The sequence below is a fragment of the Schistocerca cancellata genome, chromosome 5, assembly GCF_023864275.1.
Source record: "Schistocerca cancellata isolate TAMUIC-IGC-003103 chromosome 5, iqSchCanc2.1, whole genome shotgun sequence".
Lineage (NCBI taxonomy): Eukaryota > Metazoa > Arthropoda > Insecta > Orthoptera > Acrididae > Schistocerca > Schistocerca cancellata.
In genome coordinates this window covers 27719843-27740257 of record NC_064630.1, presented here as the reverse complement: position 1 = coordinate 27740257, position 20415 = coordinate 27719843, and the positions used below count along the sequence as shown (strand labels likewise).

Here is a 20415-nt window from a genome sequence, read left to right as displayed (position 1 = left end):
AATACCGTCCGCACTGGCGGAATGTTACGTCATACTGCGTACTTATACGTTTGAGACTATTACAGCGCCATCTATCACAAAGCGAAAAAAGTAGGCCAACTAAAACATTGATCTTTCTTTACGTACTACTCGAATATGTAATAAAAAATGGGGGTTCCTATTTAAAAAAAACGCAGTTGATATCCGTTTGACCTATGGCAGCGCCATCTAGCGGGCCAGCCTTAGCGCCATCTGGTTTCCCCCTTCAAGCTAGACAAGTTTCGTTCTTTGTAGTTTTTTCGTTTGACGCTTATTTCGTTTGATATTTGGCCCGGTCACCATCAATGGACCACCCTGTGTATCTCTAAACGCCGTCCGAACAAGCCTCGGAAGGCCCAACGGTACCGACCGATCGCCATGTCATCATCACTCAAAGGTGTCATCGTACGTGGATATGGAGGGGCTTGTGGTGAGCACACCGCTCTCCAGGCCGTTGTCTGTTTTCGTGACTGGAGAAGCTGCTGCTCAGTCAAGCAGAGCCTCATAAGGCCTCACAAGGGACGAGTGCGACCCGCTTGCCAACAATAGCGCTCTACAGACCCGGATGGTCGCCCATCCAAGTGCTGGCCACACCTGTGCACCATATTAAATGTGTCCTTTGTAACATATGTCTTCCTAGAAATTACGTACAATACGTAGAAAACATGGTTAGATATAAGTGCGGCCTTGATACCTCAAATTATACCACGATAAATAAATTAAGAAAAATATGTAGAATTGTGCTGTGAATATTGCGCTTACTACTGAAAAGTAGGTAAAAAGACGAGGGCTAGTAGAAATTCTTGGGTAACAGAAGAAATACTGAATTTAATTGATGAAAGGAGAAAATGTAAAAATGCAGTAAATGAAGCAGGCAAAAAGGAATACAAACGTCTCAAAAATGAGATCGACAGGAAGTGCAAAATGGCTAAACAGGGATGGCTAGAGGACAAATGTAAGGATGTAGAGGCTTATCTCACTAGGGGTAAGATAGATACTGCCTACAGGAAAATTAAAGAGACCTTTGGAGATAAGAGAACCACTTGTATGAACATCAAGAGCTCCCAGTTCTAAGCAAAGAAGGGAAAGCCGAAAGGTGGAAGGAGTATATAGAGGGTCTATACAAGGGCGATGTACTTGAGGACAATATTATGGAAATGGAAGAGGATGTAGGTGAAGACGAAATGGGAGATACGATACTGCGTGAAGAGTTTGACCAGAGCACTGAAAGACCTGAGTCGAAACAAGGCCCCCGGAGTAGACAACATTCCATTGGAACTACTGAAGGCCTTGGGAGAGCCAGTCCTGACAAAACTCTACCATCTGGTGAGCAAGATGTATGAGACAGGCGAAATACCCTCAGACTTCAAGAAGAATATAATAATTCCAATCCCAAAGAAGGCAGGTGTTGACAGATGTGAGAATTACCGAACAATCAGTTTAATAAGCCACAGCTGCAAAATACTAACACGAATTCCTTACAGACGAATGGAAAAACTAGTAGAAGCCGACCTCGGGGAAGATCAGTTTGGATTCCGTAGAAATACTGGAACACGTGAGGCAATACTCACCTTACGACTTATCTTAGAAGAAAGATTAAGGAAAGGCAAACCTACGTTTCTAGCATTTGTAGACTTAGAGAAAGCTTTTGACAATGTTGACTGGAATACTCTCTTTCAAATTCTAAAGGTGGCAGGGGTAAAATACAGGGAGCGAAAGGCTATTTACAATTTGTACAGAAAGCAGATTGCAGTTATATGAGTCGAGGGGCATGAAAGGGAAGCAGTGGTTGGGAAGGGAGTAAGACAGGGTTGTAGCCTCTCCCCGATGTTATTCAATCTGTATATTGAGCAAGCAGTAAAGGAAACAAAAGAAAAATTCGGAGTAGGTATTAAAATCCATGGAGAAGAAATAAAAGCCTTGAGGTTGGCTGATGACATTGTAATTCTGTCAGAGACAGCAAACGACTTGGAAGAGCAGTTGAACGGAGTGGATGGTGTCTTGAAGGGAGAATATAAGATGAACATCAACAAAAGCAAAACGAGGATAATGGAATGTAGTCGAATTAAGTCGGGTGATGTTGAGGGTATTAGATTAGGAAATGAGACACTTAAAGTAGTAAAGGAGTTTTGCTATTTGGGGAGCAAAATAACTGATGATGGTCGAAGTAGAGAGGATATAAAATGTAGACTGGCAATGGCAAGGAAAGCGTTTCTGAAGAAGAGAAATTTGTTAACATCGAGTATAGATTTAAGTGTCAGGAAGTCATTTATGAAAGTATTTGTATGGAGTGTAGCCATGTATGGAAGTGAAACATGGACGGTAAATAGTTTGGACAAGAAGAGAATAGAAGCTTTCGAAATGTGGTGCTACAGAAGAATGCTGAAGATTAGATGGGTAGATCACATAACTAATGAGGAGGTATTGAATAGAATTGGGGAGAAGAGGAGTTTGTGGCACAACTTGACAAGAAGAAGGGACCGGTTGGTAGGACATGTTCTGAGTCATCAAGGGATCACCAATTTAGTATTGGAGGGCAGCGTGGAGGGTAAAAATCGTAGGGGGAGACCAAGAGATGAATATACTAAGCAGATTCAGAAGGATGTAGGTTGCAGTAGGTACTGGGAGATGAAGAAGCTTGCACAGGATAGAGCAGCATGGAGAGCTGCATCAAACCAGTCTCAGGACTGAAGACCACAACAACAACAACAAACAAGGAATATTCCTCGAATTAGGGATGATTTGTGAATATAGTAAAAACTCTCAGTGTGTTAAAGTGATGGGACTGAGTTTAAAGTTGCGAAATTGCCGGTAACGGGAAAAGCTTCCCGTTTAAGCAGTGGCTCATTTAGAATATTTCTTTGTTCCCTGGACCGAAGCTGATGTTTATAGTATATGACAAATTTCTTTCCACTACTATTGCAACAAGTCGTTTGTCTCGATGGCAGTTGTCGAGTCAAAATGGAACATTTATGATGGAGCTCTCATGAACTGTGCCAGTACTAAATTTTGAGAGCTTCACGGAAATTATAAATTACACAGAAATGCTGGATAGTACCAATCTCTAACAGTTACAACTGTTCACGTAGTCTCTTTTAGATTTTCCGAAGACAACGTAGCTGTCGTTACTTGTCCTCATTTCAAAAAGCTCTAACCCGCAAGAAGTACAGCGAATATAATGTACTCTACTGTAATAATCACAGTCCAGGCAGAGAAATTAATCAGTAAAGTACAGCAGCAAAGCGAAGTGAGATGACGCCACGTGCTGAAAGAGTATAAAAGTGTGAACACAGCGTTGTGGGGAATGAATCGACAGGGCTGTGGACTTGAAAATTTTACCAAATTAAAAATCTGTAAAGTCAAATACTGCACCCATAGCAGAACTCCAGGGGTATGGCTGCGTAAAAATACGAGTGCGAACTGAAAAGTAGTGCCTCCGAATTTTTTAAGTGAAAACTACTAATGACGCAGACTTTATTAACATTTTGCATCTTTATTCTTCACGTGCACATATTTGCAGCTGTCTACGGTTCAAATGGTTCAAATGGCTCTGAGCCATACCTTTTTTGTGGTATTCCTACACTTATTGTAGAGAGTATATTGTGTTAGACACGTAATATTGGTCCATGGCGTTTTCGGTATAAATTATGTCATCGCATTGTATGCGGATTTGTCCTTCCGAAGAAGACTGGTTTAAATCTGTGGAAACCATGGTAAAGTTTATTTGAAAACTATGATTTATTGCAACTGGGTGGCTGTCTTTTATATCTGATGTTCTGTAACAATTTCAGTAGTACAGCCATGTTCAAAATATTGCATCAGAAACAGTTCATTTTTCCTTGGCTTTGAGCTTTTGCGAAACGGTCAAATGCGAGCAGTAGGAAAGAAGATAAAAGTCATAATGGAAATCTATTAGGACGAGAGCTTTTGTGCTATGTAATGTGGAAGGCAGCTACTCTGTAACCCTAATTATTCATGCGCATTTAATCTTCTGATAATATTTGATGAACTAGAATCATTATTATTATGTAATAGCTTGGATAAGAACTGATATTTTAGTTTTAGCCACATGATCCTTTCAGGAAGTAGAGCTTTTCACACTTAAGCTCTTACTCATTTTCCTATCGGTGAGTTTGTCTCCTACTCTTAAACCTTTTTTCTCTTCATGACAACGGTTCACTACACGTTGTTCATAAAATAATGTCTGATGTAAGAATCCAGAGTCTAGTGGCGGTACCATTGAATAAAAATGTTCTCGGGGTTCCAGTTGCGCCAAGTGGTTAGAATGCCGCGAACTTTCAACCAACTAATTCTTGGCCAGTGTCTAGTGAAATGCATCATTTCACTTGACAATGGCCAAGGAGTACTTGGTCGAAAGTGGCTGTCATTTTAAAAGCTTGACGGTGCTGGAAGCTCGAGAACATTTGAGTCGTTGTCAGCGCCCGGTGTGGACTTCGTCACGCTAGGCGGGCCGCAAGATGAGACGCAGGCCCGTGAGGTGACGCAGGGGGCTCACCCCGAATTCCTCACGGCAGCGTGAGTCACGGCGACAATCATCGCAAGTTGGATCGCAGTTTCAATACGCAGTTTGCTGAGGAACTTTGGCTCTGGCAGAGATGGCGACTACTTCTGCTATGTTAATACACTCCTGGAAATGGAAAAAAGAACACACTGACACCGGTGTGTCAGACCCACCATACTTGCTCCGCACACTGCGAGAGGGCTGTACAAGCAATGATCACACGCACGGCACAGCGGACACACCAGGAACCGCGGTGTTGGCCGTCGAATGGCGCTAGCTGCGCAGCATTTGTGCACCGCCGCCGTCAGTGTCAGCCAGTTTGCCGTGGCATACGGAGCTCCATCGCAGTCTTTAACACTGGTAGCATGCCGCGACAGCGTGGACGTGAACCGTATGTACAGTTGACGGACTTTGAGCGAGGGCGTATAGTGGGCATGCGGGAGGCCGGGTGGACGTACCGCCGAATTGCTCAACACGTGGGGCGTGAGGTCTCCACAGTACATCGATGTTGTCGCCAGTGGTCGGCGGAAGGTGCACGTGCCCGTCGACCTGGGTCCGGACCGCAGCGACGCACGGATGCACGCCAAGACTGTAGGATCCTACGCAGTGCCGTAGGGGACCGCACCGCCACTTCCCAGCAAATTAGGGACACTGTTGCTCCTGGGGTATCGGCGAGGACCATTCGCAACCGTCTCCATGAAGCTGGGCTACGGTCCCGCACACCGTTAGGCCGTCTTCCGCTCACGCCCCAAGATCGTGCAGCCCGCCTCCAGTGGTGTCGCGACAGGCGTGAATGGAGGGACGAATGGAGACGTGTCGTCTTCAGCGATGAGAGTCGCTTCTGCCTTGGTGCCAATGATGGTCGTATGCGTGTTTGGCGCCGTGCAGGTGAGCGCCACAATCAGGACTGCATACGACCGAGGCACACAGGGCCAACACCCGGCATCATGGTGTGGGGAGCGATCTCCTACACTGGCCGTACACCACTGGTGATCGTCGAGGGGACACTGAATAGTGCACGGTACATCCAAACCGTCATCGAACCCATCGTTCTACCATTCCTAGACCGGCAAGGGAACTTGCTGTTCCAACAGGACAATGCACGTCCGCATGTATCCCGTGCCACGCAACGTGCTCTAGAAGGTGTAAGTCAACTACCCTGGCCAGCAAGATCTCCGGATCTGTCCCCCATTGAGCATGTTTGGGACTGGATGAAGCGTCGTCTCACGCGGTCTGCACGTCCAGCACGAACGCTGGTCCAACTGAGGCGCCAGGTGAAAATGGCATGGCAAGCCGTTCCACAGGACTACATCCAGCATCTCTACGATCGTCTCCATGGGAGAATAGCAGCCTGCATTGCTGCGAAAGGTGGATATACACTGTAGTAGTGCCGACATTGTGCATGCTCTGTTGCCTGTGTCTATGTGCCTGTGGTTCTGTCAGTGTGATCATGTGATGTATCTGACCCCAGGAATGTGTCAATAAAGTTTCCCCTTCCTGGGACAATGAATTCACGGTGTTCTTATTTCAATTTCCAGGAGTGTAGATGTAAGTTCAGAATCGGATCCCGATTCTGAGTTTGAGTTCGAAACGGTGTGTTACATCGCTTTGATGAAACTGGCTACAGGTTCTCACGCCAAAGAAGGTCCGAGGAGGACCATACGGCGTGAGTCAGGAGGGGCAGAGTAGCTGGTGAGAATAGCCCTTGCTGTCGCCAGGGCTACTGTATATATAGCGAGAAGTGAACAAATTTCATAATTATCAGTTAACAGAAACCGTATTTTCGTAGCAGAAACAGAATCCTTTAGTCATAAGGACTATCCAACAACAAATCAATTTAAACAGTCCTCAGAGAACTGTGTGTCATTACTCGGACGACAGTTTCGATTCTATATTGATATCAAAGACGTGGTTAAATCCATCTATTCCGTTTTCACTGGTAGATATGGAGGCCTACACGCTAGTAAGGAATGATATTGTAAGGAACCTAGGCATCTTTTTTGATAAACATTTAACCAGGATAGAGCACATCACGAAAATTTGCTACAGAGTTTTAACAATGTCAATGTAGAATGTTAACAACGAAATACAATGAAATTTACCGTTTCGTATGTCCGTTTCCTTGGCCACTTCCTCCCAGTTCTCAGCTTTCAGCTTCGTTTCCAAGTAATCTTCATGGCTCGTATAATACAGAACTTTGCGAACACGTACGGCTTCAATTAGCTTTTCCTCCATTTCGAGCTACCGACAGCCAGAACCACCGCGAGCCTCGCAGTAAACTGCGTACAGGAGACTGCGGTCCGCAGGGTCACCGAGCGCAGGGACTGCGTCACGTCACGCTGCGCTCCTAACGTGCGCAGGACCATTCAGTTGCGTGGTTCGCAAAAACTCACCGTGAGTCACCCTGCGTCACGGACCTGCGTCTCATCTAGCGGCCAGGCTAAAACAGTGTGTTAGAGCTGTGAGGAACGCGACGCCCCCCTGTTGCAGGTGTTCCAGCGCGTGCGCAGCGAGTGCCCGGAGCGGCTGGAGAAGCTGGTGTTCCTGCACGGCGACGTCCAGGAGGAGGACCTCGGCCTGAGCCAGCAGGACCTGGCCGTGGTGCGGCGCGAGGTCAGCGTCGTCTTCCACTGCGCCGCCACGCTCAGACTGGAGGCCAAGCTCAAGGACTCCATACGGATGAACCTGCTCGGCACCTGGAACGTCCTGCAGCTTTGCAAGACACTCAAAAAACTAGAGGTGACCTTCACTTGTTTACTCTGCTGCGGCACACCTGTTAACGTGCTATCTTACACACTGAGCAATTGAATTAGAACACCTAAGTACGAGGGCAGTTCAATAAGTAATGCAACACATTTTTTTTCTGAAACAGGGGTTGTTTTATTCAGCATTGAAATACACCAGGTTATTCCCCAATCTTTTAGCTACACAACACTATTTTTCAACGTAATCTCCATTCAATGCTACGGCCTTACGCCACCTCGAAATGAGGGCCTGTATGCCTGCAAGGTACCATTCCACTGGTCGATGTCGGAGCCAACGTCGTACTGCATCAATAACTTCTTCATCATCCGCGTAGTGCCTCCCACGGATTGCGTCCTTCATTGGGCCAAACATATGGAAATCCGACGGTGCGAGATCGGGGCTGTAGGGTGCATGAGGAAGAACAGTCCACTGAAGTTTTGTGAGCTCCTCTCGGGTGCGAAGACTTGTGTGAGGTCTTGCGTTGTCATGAAGAAGGAGAAGTTCGTTCAGATTTTTGTGCCTACGAACACGCTGAAGTCGTTTCTTCAATTTCTGAAGAGTAGCACAATACACTTCAGAGTTGATCGTTTGACCATGGGGAAGGACATCGAACAGAATAACCCCTTCAGCGTCCCAGAAGACTGTAACCGTGACTTTACCGGCTGAGGGTATGGCTTTAAACTTTTTCTTGGTAGGGGAGTGGGTGTGGTGCCACTCCATTGATTGCCGTTTTGTTTCAGGTTCGAAGTGATGAACCCATGTTTCATCGCCTGTAACAATCTTTGACAAGAAATTGTCACCCTCAGCCACATGACGAGCAAGCAATTCCGCACAGATGGTTCTCCTTTGCTCTTTATGGTGTTCGGTTAGACAACGAGGGACCCAGCGGGAACAAACCTTTGAATATCCCAACTGGTGGACAATTGTGACAGCACTACCAACAGAGATGTCAAGTTGAGCACTGAGTTGTTTGATGGTGATCCGTCGATCATCTCGAACGAGTGTGTTCGCACGCTCCGCCATTGCAGGAGTCACAGCTGTGCACGGCCGGCCCGCACGCGGGGGAGATCAGACAGTCTTGCTTCACCTTGCGGCGATGATGACACACGCTTTGCGCAACGACTCACCGTGCTTTTGTCCACTGCCAGATCACCGTAGACATTCTGCAAGCGCCTATGAATATCTGAGATGCCCTGGTTTTCCGCCAAAAGAAACTCGATCACTGCCCGTTGTTTGCAACGCACATCCGTTACAGACGCCATTTTAACAGCTCCGTACAGCGCTGCCACCTGTCGGAACTCAATGAAACTATACGAGACGAAGCGGGAATGTTTGAAAATATTCCACAAGAAATTTCCGGTTTTTTCAACCAAAATTGGCCGAGAAAAAAATGTGTTGCATTACTTATTGAACTGCCCTCGTAATAGCGTGTAACAGTTTGTGTCACTGAAGACGGCGTAGTCGTGACGTGGCTTACGTCGATATAACGGTTAATGTCCGTTACGGTGGTGGTGGTTAGTGTTTAACGTCCCGTCGACAACGAGGTCATTAGAGACGGAGCGCAAGCTCGGGTTAGGGAAGGATTGGGAAGGAAATCGGCCGTGCCCTTTCAAAGGAACCATCCCGGCATTTTGCCTGAAACGATTTAGGGAAATCACGGAAAACCTAAATCAGGATGGCCGGAGACGGGATTGAACCGTCGTCCTCCCGAATGCGAGTCCAGTGTGCTAACCACTGCGCCACCTCGCTCGGTAATGTCCGTTACGAAGCTTGATATCTCGGTAAGCGTTTTGGCTTAAATTTAAGCGAACTTGTAGCTTAAAAACACCTCCATCCATAATGAAGCTGTATGACAACATGTAACGATCCATTCATTTCCCAAATTATGTTATTAAAAATATCTTTGACAATGATGACCACATAATTTGCCAAAAATTGTGATCTAGTGCCGATAGTGTGCGCGTTTCTTTTGTCAGGTTCCTAGAACAAATAAAGCTTATGTTCGTTGGTGAAAATGGACTCGATAAGCAACCTTAGTTATCAGTAATCGGAATCTGTATGCGCGTTGTGTGTCAGTTTAAGTGTCATTTAAGCCCTCAACAGATCGTTACACGAAAAACTTAAAACTAATGTTTTGATAAGCTATCTGACTCCGTATTTGAATATGAATTTACACATGGTACAGAATCTCGCTTGTGCAACGGATCGTTACATGAAAATCTTAAAACTAATGTTTTGATAAGCTATCTGACTCCGTATTTGAATATGAATTTACACATGGTATAGAATCTCGCTTGTGCAACGGAATTTACTGGATTAGAGTACATGACATGCTGTGGTGTGTCAATGCCTCTGTTTTGACCCTAAGTTTTTCACTCACCTCTTTACACGACTGCCTTTTTCCAAGTGGTTTACAGCAATTCGCAACAACATGCAGCATCAGCGGCTAAAGCTTGTTGTTACTAGGAATGAATTTAATAAAAAGGACTTTGCTTGGGTCCTGTTAACTACTAAATAGCTTGTAAGAAGGGACTTCATGAATTAAGTCTATTAAAAACTTCAGAAATCATCATGACCAATAACAGTTTGACAACAATTAATAATGGCGGAATGCCTGTCAATGACCTGATACGTATCAATACTGCTTGAGAGCCAGAGTAACAAATTATTTCAATTTGAAAGTTACATTGACATTTAATACTTGTGCCCGAGCGGTTCTAGGCGCTACGGTCGCAGGTTCGAGTCCTGCCTCGGGCATGGTTGTGTGTGATGTCCTTAGGTTTAAGTAGTTCCAAGTTCTAGGAGACTGATGACCTCAGATGTTAAGTCCCATAGTGTTCAGAGCCATTTGAACCATTTTTAACATTTAATAAACACAGCATATTTATGAATTAGATGTGGAGAATAATTATTATTGAAACTTCCTGGCAGATTAAAACTGTGTGCCCGACCGAGACTTGAACTCGGGACCTTTGCCTTTCGCGGGCAAGTGCTCTACCAACTGAGCTACCGAAGCACGACTCACGCCCAGTACTCACAGCTTTACTTCTGCCAGTACCCCGTCTCCTACCTTCCAAACTTTACAGAAGCTCTCCTGTTTTCATATCAGCGCACACTCCGCTGCAGAGTGAAAATCTCATTCTGGAAACATCCCCCAGGCTGTGGCTAAGCCATGTCTCCGCAATACCCTTTCTTTCAGGAGTGCAAGTTCTGCAAGGTTCGCAGGAGAGCTTCTGTAAAGTTTGGAAAGTAGGAGACGAGGTACTGGCAGAAGTAAAGCTGTGAGTAGCGGGCGTGAGTCGTGCTTCGGTAGCTCAGTTGGTAGAGCACTTGCCCGCGAAAGGCAAAGGTCCCGAGTTCGAGTCTCGGTCGGGCACACAGTTTTAATCTGCCAGGAAGTTTCATATCAGCGCACACTCCGCTGCAGAGTGAAAATCTCATTCTGAATAATTATTTTAACTAATAAGCAAAACATGGGATTATTGAAAAGTCGGACTAAAATTACGAGCATAGCCCTGAAATTGCGCTTACACTGTGCTTGCGAACTTTTCCTTGAATTCCATCTTCAAGCGTAGTTAAGCCATCTAAATGTCTCCTGGCCATATAAATGAAATCAGGTCTTGAGTGTGGTAAGATCTGCCATCACCGACGTGAGGGCAACATGACACGTCTTTTGTCTTCTAGTTCTCGACCAACACTACTGAAATTTTACTCTGTCAGACAGACCTCGCCCCACAACAATGATTAGAATCGCGCTCCCATGTTTCGCCCTCAGATTGTCATTATTGATATCTGAGTGCTTATTTATTTCCAATCTTACGCAATGCAAAGAATAGCCTTACGTTGGCTATATTGTTTTCGATACCCAATTAATATTTAGTCAATGTAATGGAGATTTCTGAAACACTCCTTACACTTTTTAAACAAAAAATTAGAGGGCTATTCCAAAAGTAACGTCAGATGTATCGGAAAACGGAAACCACAGAGAAAATCCGATGAAGTTTTGCATAAATGTGTTGAACAGTGTCTCTAGTATGAGCGTCGATCTCGTCATGTCGGTCTTTTCAATTCTGAGCGCAGAATGAACACGTAAAGAGGCCTGGAAGATAGAGTCTCCCGTCAAGCATCAGTATCTGCTGAGAGATTTCGCCTGATTTCATGCAGGCCCACACAGCGCAACTGTCATGCATTTCCTTCTTCAGGACAACTCTTGGCCGCACATTGCACGGGCAATGAGAACGTCCCTGCAGCGTTTTCGATGGGAAGTGTTAGACTACCTACCATAGCAGCCCGGACTTGGCACACTCTGATGTACATGTCTGCTCATGTGAACCGCTGGCTGTGAAGACAACATCATGGCACAGGGAAAAAGCTGCAGATCAGCGTAGAGAAGTGGTGGAAAGCACAGCCGGTTGCCTTCTATGACGACGGTATTGGAAAGTTGGTACAATTCTACGACGGATGACTCGGAGCGGCAACTGCGTAGAGAAGTAGTTGGAAGCGTAGTTAATTGTTCCAAACATAACATTTTGATTTTCGCTGTGATTTCCATTTCGCGACCGATCGGACCTTACTTTCAGAACAGCCCTCGTGTTTTAGTTTCTGTATTTAACTAGCGACCCAGCCGGCTTCACAAAAGAAGCTCTATGATTCTGCAGCCGGAAGACCTGTCTGGCGTAGCGCTAATTTTGTTGATGCGCCACTGTTTAGAACTTCGGTAAAAATTCATAGAACAACATTATCCGTTAAGTGCACAGTGTTGCATATCTGCAGCATGGATTGTAAAATTGCCGGCCGAAGTGGCCTTGCGGTTCTAGGCGCTGCAGTCTGGAACCGTGAGACCGCTACGGTCGCAGGTTGGAATCCTGCCTCGGGCATGGATGTGTGTGATGTCCTTAGGTTAGTTAGGTTTAACTAGTTCTAAGTTCTAGGGGACTAATGACCTCAGAAGTTGAGTCCCATAGTGCTCAGAGCCATTTGAACCATTTGATTGTAAAATTGCTTTGTGCACATATGCTGGGAGTTTAGGGAGCTAATCCAAGTTTCACAGTTGCAAAGAACTTCATTGAGTAACTCTGCCTGTAGGCATTTAGTACTTGGATGCACTGCGGACTTCCGGTAACCTCTCTGTATGAGTGCGAAAGTTGCTGACTTGCAGACTGTATTTGCCTTGTTAAGAGCCAATCTAAGATGAAGGAAAAAATTACATAGACTAAAGTAAGTATTTAGAACCGTATACCACAAGAAAAGCTGTGGAAATCATTCAACTTCAGATTTAGCAAGACATTCTGTGTACGTTGCACATCGCAACATTGCGTGAATATTGACACACAACACTGATCAGGCTATTTTGCCTTGTCACGACTTGTGTTTAAATATTCTCTTAAAGTGGTTTGTTTTTTGTGTTGGATGTAATTATTTGGGTTGGTGATCATTATTATTTGAGATTGAGTTCTAAGTTGTTGTTGTTGTGGTCTTCAGTCCTGAGACTGGTTTGATGCAGCTCTCCATGCTACTCTATCCTGTGCAAGCTTCTACATCTCCCAGTACCTACTGCAACCTACATCCTTCTGAATCTGCTTAGTGTATTCATCTCTTGGTCTCCTTCTACGATTTTTACCCTCCACGCTACCCTCCAATGCTAAATTTGTGATCCCTCGATGCCTCAGAACATGTCCAACCAACCGATCCCTTCTTCTAGTCAAGTTGTGCCACAAACTTCTCTTCTCCCCAATCCTATTCAATACCTCCTCATTAGTTACGTGATCTACCCACCTTATCTTCAGCATTCTTCTGTAGCACCACATTTCGAAAGCTTCTATTCTCTTCTTGTCCAAACTAGTTATCGTCCATGTCTCACTTCCATACATGGCTACACTCCATACAAATACTTTCAGAAACGACTTCCTGACACATAAATCTATATTCGATGTTAACAAATTTCTCTTCTTGAGAAACGCTTTCCTTGCCATTGCCAGTCTACATTTTATATCCTCTCTACTTCGACCATCATCGGTTATTTTACTCCCTAAATAGCAAAACTCCTTTACTACTTTAAGTGTCTCATTTCCTAATCTAATTCCCTCAGCATCACCCGACTTAATTTGACTACATTCCATTATCCTCGTTTTGCTTTTGTTGATGTTCATCTTATATCCTCCTTTCAAGACACTGTCCATTCCGTTCAACTGCTCTTCCAAGTCCTTTGCTGTCTCTGACATAATTACAATGTCATCGGCGAACCTCAAAGTTTTTACTTCCTCTCCATGAATTTTAATACCTACTCCGAATTTTTCTTTTGTTTCCTTTACTGCTTGCTCAATATACAGATTGAATAACATCGGGGAGAGGCTACAACCCTGTCTCACTCCTTTCCCAACCACTGCTTCCCTTTCATGCCCCTCGACTCTTATAACTGCCATCTGGTTTCTGTACAAACTGTAAATAGCCTTTCGCTCCCTGTATTTTACCCCTGCCACCTTCAGAATTTGAAAGAGAGTATTCCAGTCAACATTGTCAAAAGCTTTCTCTACGTCTACAAATGCTAGAAACGTAGGTTTGCCTTTTCTTAATCTTTCATCCAAGATAAGTCGTAAGGTCAGTATTGCCTCACGTGTTCCAACATTTCTACGGAATCCAAACTGATCTTCCCCGAGGTCGGCTTCTACCAGTTTTTCCATTCGTCTGTAAAGAATTCGCGTTAGTATTTTGCAGCTGTGACTTATTAAACTGATAGTTCGGTAACTTTCACATCTGTCAACACCTGCTTTCTTTGGGATTGGAATTATTATATTCTTCTTGAAGTCTGAGGGTATTTCGCCTGTCTCATACATCGTGCTCACCAGATGGTAGAGTTTTGTCATGACTGGCTCTCCTGAGGCCATCAGTAGTTCTAATGGAATGTTGTCTACTCCCGGGGCCTTGTTTTGACTCACGTCTTTCAGTGCTCTGTCAAACTCTTCACGCAGTATCTTATCTCCCATTTCATCTTCATCTACATCCTCTTCCATTTCCATAATATTGTCCTCAAGTACATCGCCCTTGTATAAACCCTCTATATACTTCTTCCACCTTTCTGCTTTCCCTTCTTTGCTTAGAACTGGGTTTCCATCTGAGCTCTTGATGTTCATACAAGTGGTTCTCTTATCTTCAAAGGTCTCTTTAATTTTCCTGTAGGCAGTATCTATCTTACCCCTAGTGAGATAAGCCTCTACATCCTTCCATTTGTCCTCTAGCCATCCCTGCTTAGCCATTTTGCACTTCCTGTCGATTTCATTTTTGAGACGTTTGTATTCCTTTTTGCCTGCTTCATTTACTGCATTTTTATATTTTCTCCTTTCATCAATTAAATTCAATATTTCTTCTGTTACCCAAGGATTTCTATTAGCCCGCGTCTTTTTACCTACTTGATCGTCTGCTGCCTTCACTACTTCATCCCTCAGAGCTACCCATTCTTCTTCTACTGTATTTCTTTTCCCCATTTCTGTCAATTGTTCCCTAATGCTCTCCCTGAAACTCTCTACAACCTCTGGTTCTTTCAGTTTATCCAGGTCCCATCTCCTTAAATTCCCACCTTTTTGCAGTTTCTTCAGTTTCAATCTGCAGTTCATAACCAATAGTTTGTGGTCAGAATCTACATCTGCCCCAGGAAATGTCTTACAATTTAAAACCTGGTTCCTAAATCTCTGTCTTACCATTATATAATCTATCTGAAACCTGTCAGTATCTCCAGGCTTCTTCCATGTATACAGCCTCCTTTCATGATTCTTGAACCAAGTGTTAGCTATGATTAAGTTATGCTCTGTGCAAAATTCTACAAGGCGGCTTCCTCTTTCATTCCTTCCCCCCAATCCATATTCACCTACTATGTTTCCTTCTCTCCCTTTTCCTACTGACGAATTCCAGTCACCCATCACTATTAAATTTTCGTCTCCCTTCACTACCTGAATAATTTCTTTTATCTCGTCATACATTTCATCTATTTCTTCATCATCTGCAGAGCTAGTTGGCATATAAACTAGTACTACTGTAGTAGGCATGGGCTTTGTGTCTATCTTGGCCACAATAATGCGTTCACTATGCTGTTTGTAGTAGCTAACCCGCACTGCTATTTTTTTATTCATTATTAAACCTACCCCTGCATTACCCCTATTTAATTTTGTATTTATAACCCTGTAATCACCTGACCAAAAGTCTTGTTCCTCCTGCCACCGAACTTCACTAATTCCCACTATATCTAACTTTAACCTATCCATTTCCCTTTTCAAATTTTCTAACCTACCTGCCCGATTAAGTGATCTGACATTCCACGCTCCGATCCGTAGAACGCCAGTTTTCTTTCTCCTGATAACGACGTCCTCTTGAGTAGTCCCCGCCCGGAGATCCGAATGGGGGACTATTTTACCTCCGGAATATTTTACCCAGGAGGACGCCATCATCATTTAATCATACAGTAGAGCTGCATGTCCTCGGGAAAAATTACGGCTGTAGTTTCGTTATGAATCGATTATTCAATCACAGTGGTTTTTTGATCAAAGGCACTGCTGCAGAGGACGTACGGCAGTTATTAGATTTAGCTTGTGGGAGTAGTTATGTACTGAGTGACTTTGGCGGCTGCAGTGATGACAATCCTACAATGAATCCAAATGAATTACATGGTTACACCATTTCTGAAAACGATTTCTCAGCAGAAGATAAAATAGAGAATGTAGAGTTCTCATATTTTTCTGCAAGTACCTCATAAAGGGTTGAGGATGAACATATTTCTCTAATCAATCATAATAACAGCAAAACCACTGACTGTGCTCGCAAGCAATCACACAAGAACGGCGAACCTAAAAGCGTGAAAGCAACTAACAAACGCATCCAGTGTACATGGAAAAGAATTAGCTTCTCCCTCACTAAGGAACAAAAGAAATTTAAAGGAAACTTAGATTTATAAAAATATTTCGGTCTTGTTTACTATTTGTTTGATATTTCAGTTAGACGTTCTTGGATCCTTTATAGTGCATTACTATTGGAGAAGAAACCTTCTGAGGAACCCTTGAATTAGAAATAATCTGGGACGGTGGCGGTGCAATGTTTTCGTAACACAGGAAGATATGGACAAAAGAGGGGTTAAACAGGCACAATAAATCCAGCAGGACATAGAGACAAGAAAGAAAAAGTGGCCCAGGGGTAAGAAGTTACTGTAACGACCACTGCGCTACGTGGAATGCCGAAGGAAATCACCGCAAATGTCCTGGATGTCGTCAGTATACATTCGTGTGTTGCTCAAAATGTGTTTTGTACCTTTCTTTCAAGAAAGACAAGAACAGCTACACCATTTTCTCTTGGTCCTCATACTGTTACTAGACCATTGATCAAAATTTAGACAAGATGTTACTGTAGCAAATTATGTACAAGAGTGTAAAGATGAACAGTCCGGACACGAATTGTGATGCTGTAAGACAATGCTGAAGATTAGGTGGGCAGATCAGATTAAAAGACAACAGGTACTGAACCGAATTGGCAGGAAATAAATTTGTGGCAGGACTTGACGAAAAGGGGGGACCAATTGATAAGACACATTCTAAGGCGTCAAGGAACAGATAATCTGGTAATCAAATGAAGCATAGGGTATTAAGTCCCCCCTATATATTTCTCTATGAAATTTAGTCCTAATTTACCTCTCATAGTATAAAAGTCTACGTATTACCAAAACTATGTACCCACAAACTGTTATCCAAGTTAAATTCGTATGCTAACCTTTGACTAAACAGAGGCTAATTTCAACTGAACTGAACTGTAAGTGATGCGACTGCAACTTGTCTTTATATTAAAATCGCAACTGACGTAAAACAATTATCTGGCCCTAATCAAAATATCCACTTACCTCGCGTCTTGACAACATTGTTGCAAGTTTCTCTAAAGCACAACAGCAAGCAGGCAGCGGTTAAGCTAGACTTCTATTTCTAAATAAACTTTCCAAACTCTATTCAATCTGTTGCATAACACATGGTGAAATGTGGTAATACGTAATGATAAACAGTGGAATGGAGAGAGTAACTATTCCTATGAACTGCTATTCCAAGACAACGATTTTAGAATGACGTATGTGTTCAAAAAGACAAAGTGAAACTTCGCGTGGTCTTCTCACATAACATTGGTCTAAACAATACTATGCTTAACAAAAAGAACAATGTTTCAAAAAGTGTGCAGTGTTAACAGAGAATTCATATAAAAATCAAACAGCGTAATCAGTTGGTATCTTAATGCATGATTCAGGGAGTGGGGTGATATTCCTCTCAGCTCTGAGCAAGTTAACAAGTTGCCAATATTCATTTCCATTAGGTGCGCAGTGCCGTAGTCTCAAGTCGGACTTCTCTTTAAAAAACTCCTTCTCGCTTTTTGATATATACTTCATATTCATCCTTGCTGTCCTTTACAATCAATCTTTCATCATCTAACAGATACCATCACAAGTCCTCACAGCACTACTGAATACGTCCGTCACACTTCAACTAAGAATGTGTGAGACTGCGCAGAGGCAAAGACTGTGCCACGACAACACCAAAGATTGTTTAACAGTAACGTAACTTGCTCTCTCTCTCTCTGAAGTGCCCATCGATAACATACAAACACCAAAATGACATGACCATCTTGCAACGGGTAGAAACTATAAAGGCATATCGATACTTGAACTTAATAAAGTGGTTGAAGTGTAGTTATACCGCCGTGAAGATGCTTGCACATGTTAGATCAGCGTGGATAGCTGCATGAACGAGTCTTCGGACTAAAGACCACGACAACAAGGAATCTGCTGGGAATCAAGTCTCATTGTCGAAGGTAATTCTGCCGGTGCTGTTTGGCAACTGAAGTGTCCGGACGCTACGTTACAGAGGGCCCTGGACGTTTGCGTCACTGAGTGTTGTAATTCGTTAAGGCGGGCTAGGAAGCTGTCCGGAGACGAGGGCCCGGCAGTGGTTGCGAAACCCTGGTATACAGCACGGCACGTGGTCCGCGCGCCGCGCCGAAAGCGGGTCTGCTGTTTGCTCACCGGACAGCCTCCCGCAGTGTGCGTGCGAGTCTGCGGGAACAAAATGAAAGCCGCCACCGGTTTCCCAACGCACCGGCTCTCTCAGCCTGCTCTTGTGCACTTATCTCGGAAGCCAGGCGTGCGTAGGTGGGTTGATCCGTTCACAGCTCTCGCCTACGTCCACTACTTTGACCCCTGTGCGTATTGATATTGCCATCGTCGTGAGTTTTGGTGTACTAAAATAGACGTTGGTTCGTAGAATGTATGAATCTGGCGACATGCCATCGGACTTTCTGAAAAATACCTTCCTCACAATTCCGAATACTATAAGAGCTGACAAGTGCGAGTACTATCGCATAACAAGCTTAACAACTCATACATCCAAGACGCTGACAAGAATAACATACAGAAGAATGGAAAAGAAAATAGATGGTGTGTTATACGACGATAAGTTTGCTTCAGTTAAGGTATAGGCCCAAAAGAGGCAATTCTTAAGTTGAGGTTGATAATAGAAGCATGACTAAAGAAAAATCAAGACAAGTTCATTGGAAACTTCCTGGTACATTAAAACTATGTGCCGGACCTAGACTCGAACTCGGGACCTTTGCCTTTCGCGAGCAAGTGCTCTACCAACTGAGCTACCAAGCACGACTCAGACCCCGTCCTCACAGTTCTGCCAGTACCTCGTCTCCTACCTTCCAAACTTTACAGAAGCTCTCCTGCGAAACTTGCAGAACTAGCACTCCTGAAAGAAAGGATATTGCGGAGACATGGCTTAGCCACAGCCTGGGGGATGTTTCCAGAATGAGATTTTCACTCAGCGGCGGAGTGTGCGCTGATATGAAACTACCTGGCAGATTAAAACTGCATGCCAGACCGAGACTCGAACTCGGGACCTTTGCCTTTTGCGGGAAAGTGGTCTACCAACTGAGCTACCTAAGCACGCTTCACGCCCCGTCCTCACAGCGCACACTCCGCTGCAGAGTGAAAATCTCATTCTGGAAACATCCCCCAGGCTGTGGCTAAGCCATGTCTCCGCAGTAGCCTTTCTTTCAGGAGTGCTAGTTGTGCAAGTTTCGCAGGAGAGCTTCTGTAAAGTTTGGAAGGTAGGAGACGAGGTACTGGCAGAAGTAAAGCTGTGAGGACGGGGTGTGAGTCGTGCTTGGGTAGCTCAGTTGGTAGAGTACTTGCCCACGAAAGGCAAAGGTCCCGAGTGCGAGTCTCGGTCCGGCACACAGTTTTAATCCGCCACGAAGTTTCATATCAGCGCACACTCCGCTGCAGAGTGAAAATCTCATTTTGGAAGTTCATTGGATTTGTTGACTTGTAACAAGTGCTAGATAATGTAAAATGCTGCAAGATGTTCGAAAGTCTCAGAAAAATAGGGGCAAGCTATAGGGAGAGGTGGTTCATTCTCAATATGTACAAGACCCAGGGGAGAATACTAAGAGTGGACGACCAAGAACCAAGTGCTCGGGTTAAAAAGAGTGTAAGACAGGGGATGTAGCCTACTGTTCGGTCTGTACATCGAAAAAGCAATGACGGAAATAAAAGAAAGGTTCAGTACTGGAATCAAAATTCAAAAATGGTTCAAATGGCTCGGAGCACTATGGGACTCAACATCTTAGGTCATAAGTCCCCTAGAACTTAGAACTACTTAAACCTAACTAACCTAAGGACATCACACACACCCATGCCCGAGGCAGGATTCGAACCTGCGACCGTAGCAGTCCCGCGGTTCCGGACTGCAGCGCCAGAACCGCTAGACCACCGCGGCCGGCGCATCAAAATTCAAGATGAAAGGATGTGAATGACATGATTCGCTTATGACATTGTTATCCTAAGTGAAAGTGAAGAAGAATTACATGATATGCTGAATAGAATGAACAGTGTAATTAGTACACTACATGGACTAACAAGGGGAGGCCGCCAATTGTGAAATTCAGATTCGATTCATACTGCGCATAATAAAAGCTCATGGCCAGAGGTTTAATGTGGCAAAGCACCAAGATGCACTTCTCAGCCGTTGTCGAGGAAATCGACAGCTAAAAGAAACCGTTGCGGTGAAATACTCTCTACGGTTAATGATTTTCTACAACATCGTGGCGCAGCA

The 20415-nt window shown here is 44.3% G+C and overlaps 1 protein-coding gene across 1 annotated transcript in view; it reads left to right on the top strand.

Moving 5' to 3' along the window:
- LOC126187875 (putative fatty acyl-CoA reductase CG5065) overlaps positions 1-20415 on the top strand; it is a 483618-nt gene that overhangs the window by 220626 nt on the left and 242577 nt on the right. Inside the window, exon 3 of the mRNA XM_049929207.1 lies at positions 7031-7279. Within this exon, the coding sequence (XP_049785164.1) occupies positions 7031-7279 (249 nt within the window). The remainder of the gene's footprint in view (positions 1-7030; positions 7280-20415) is intronic.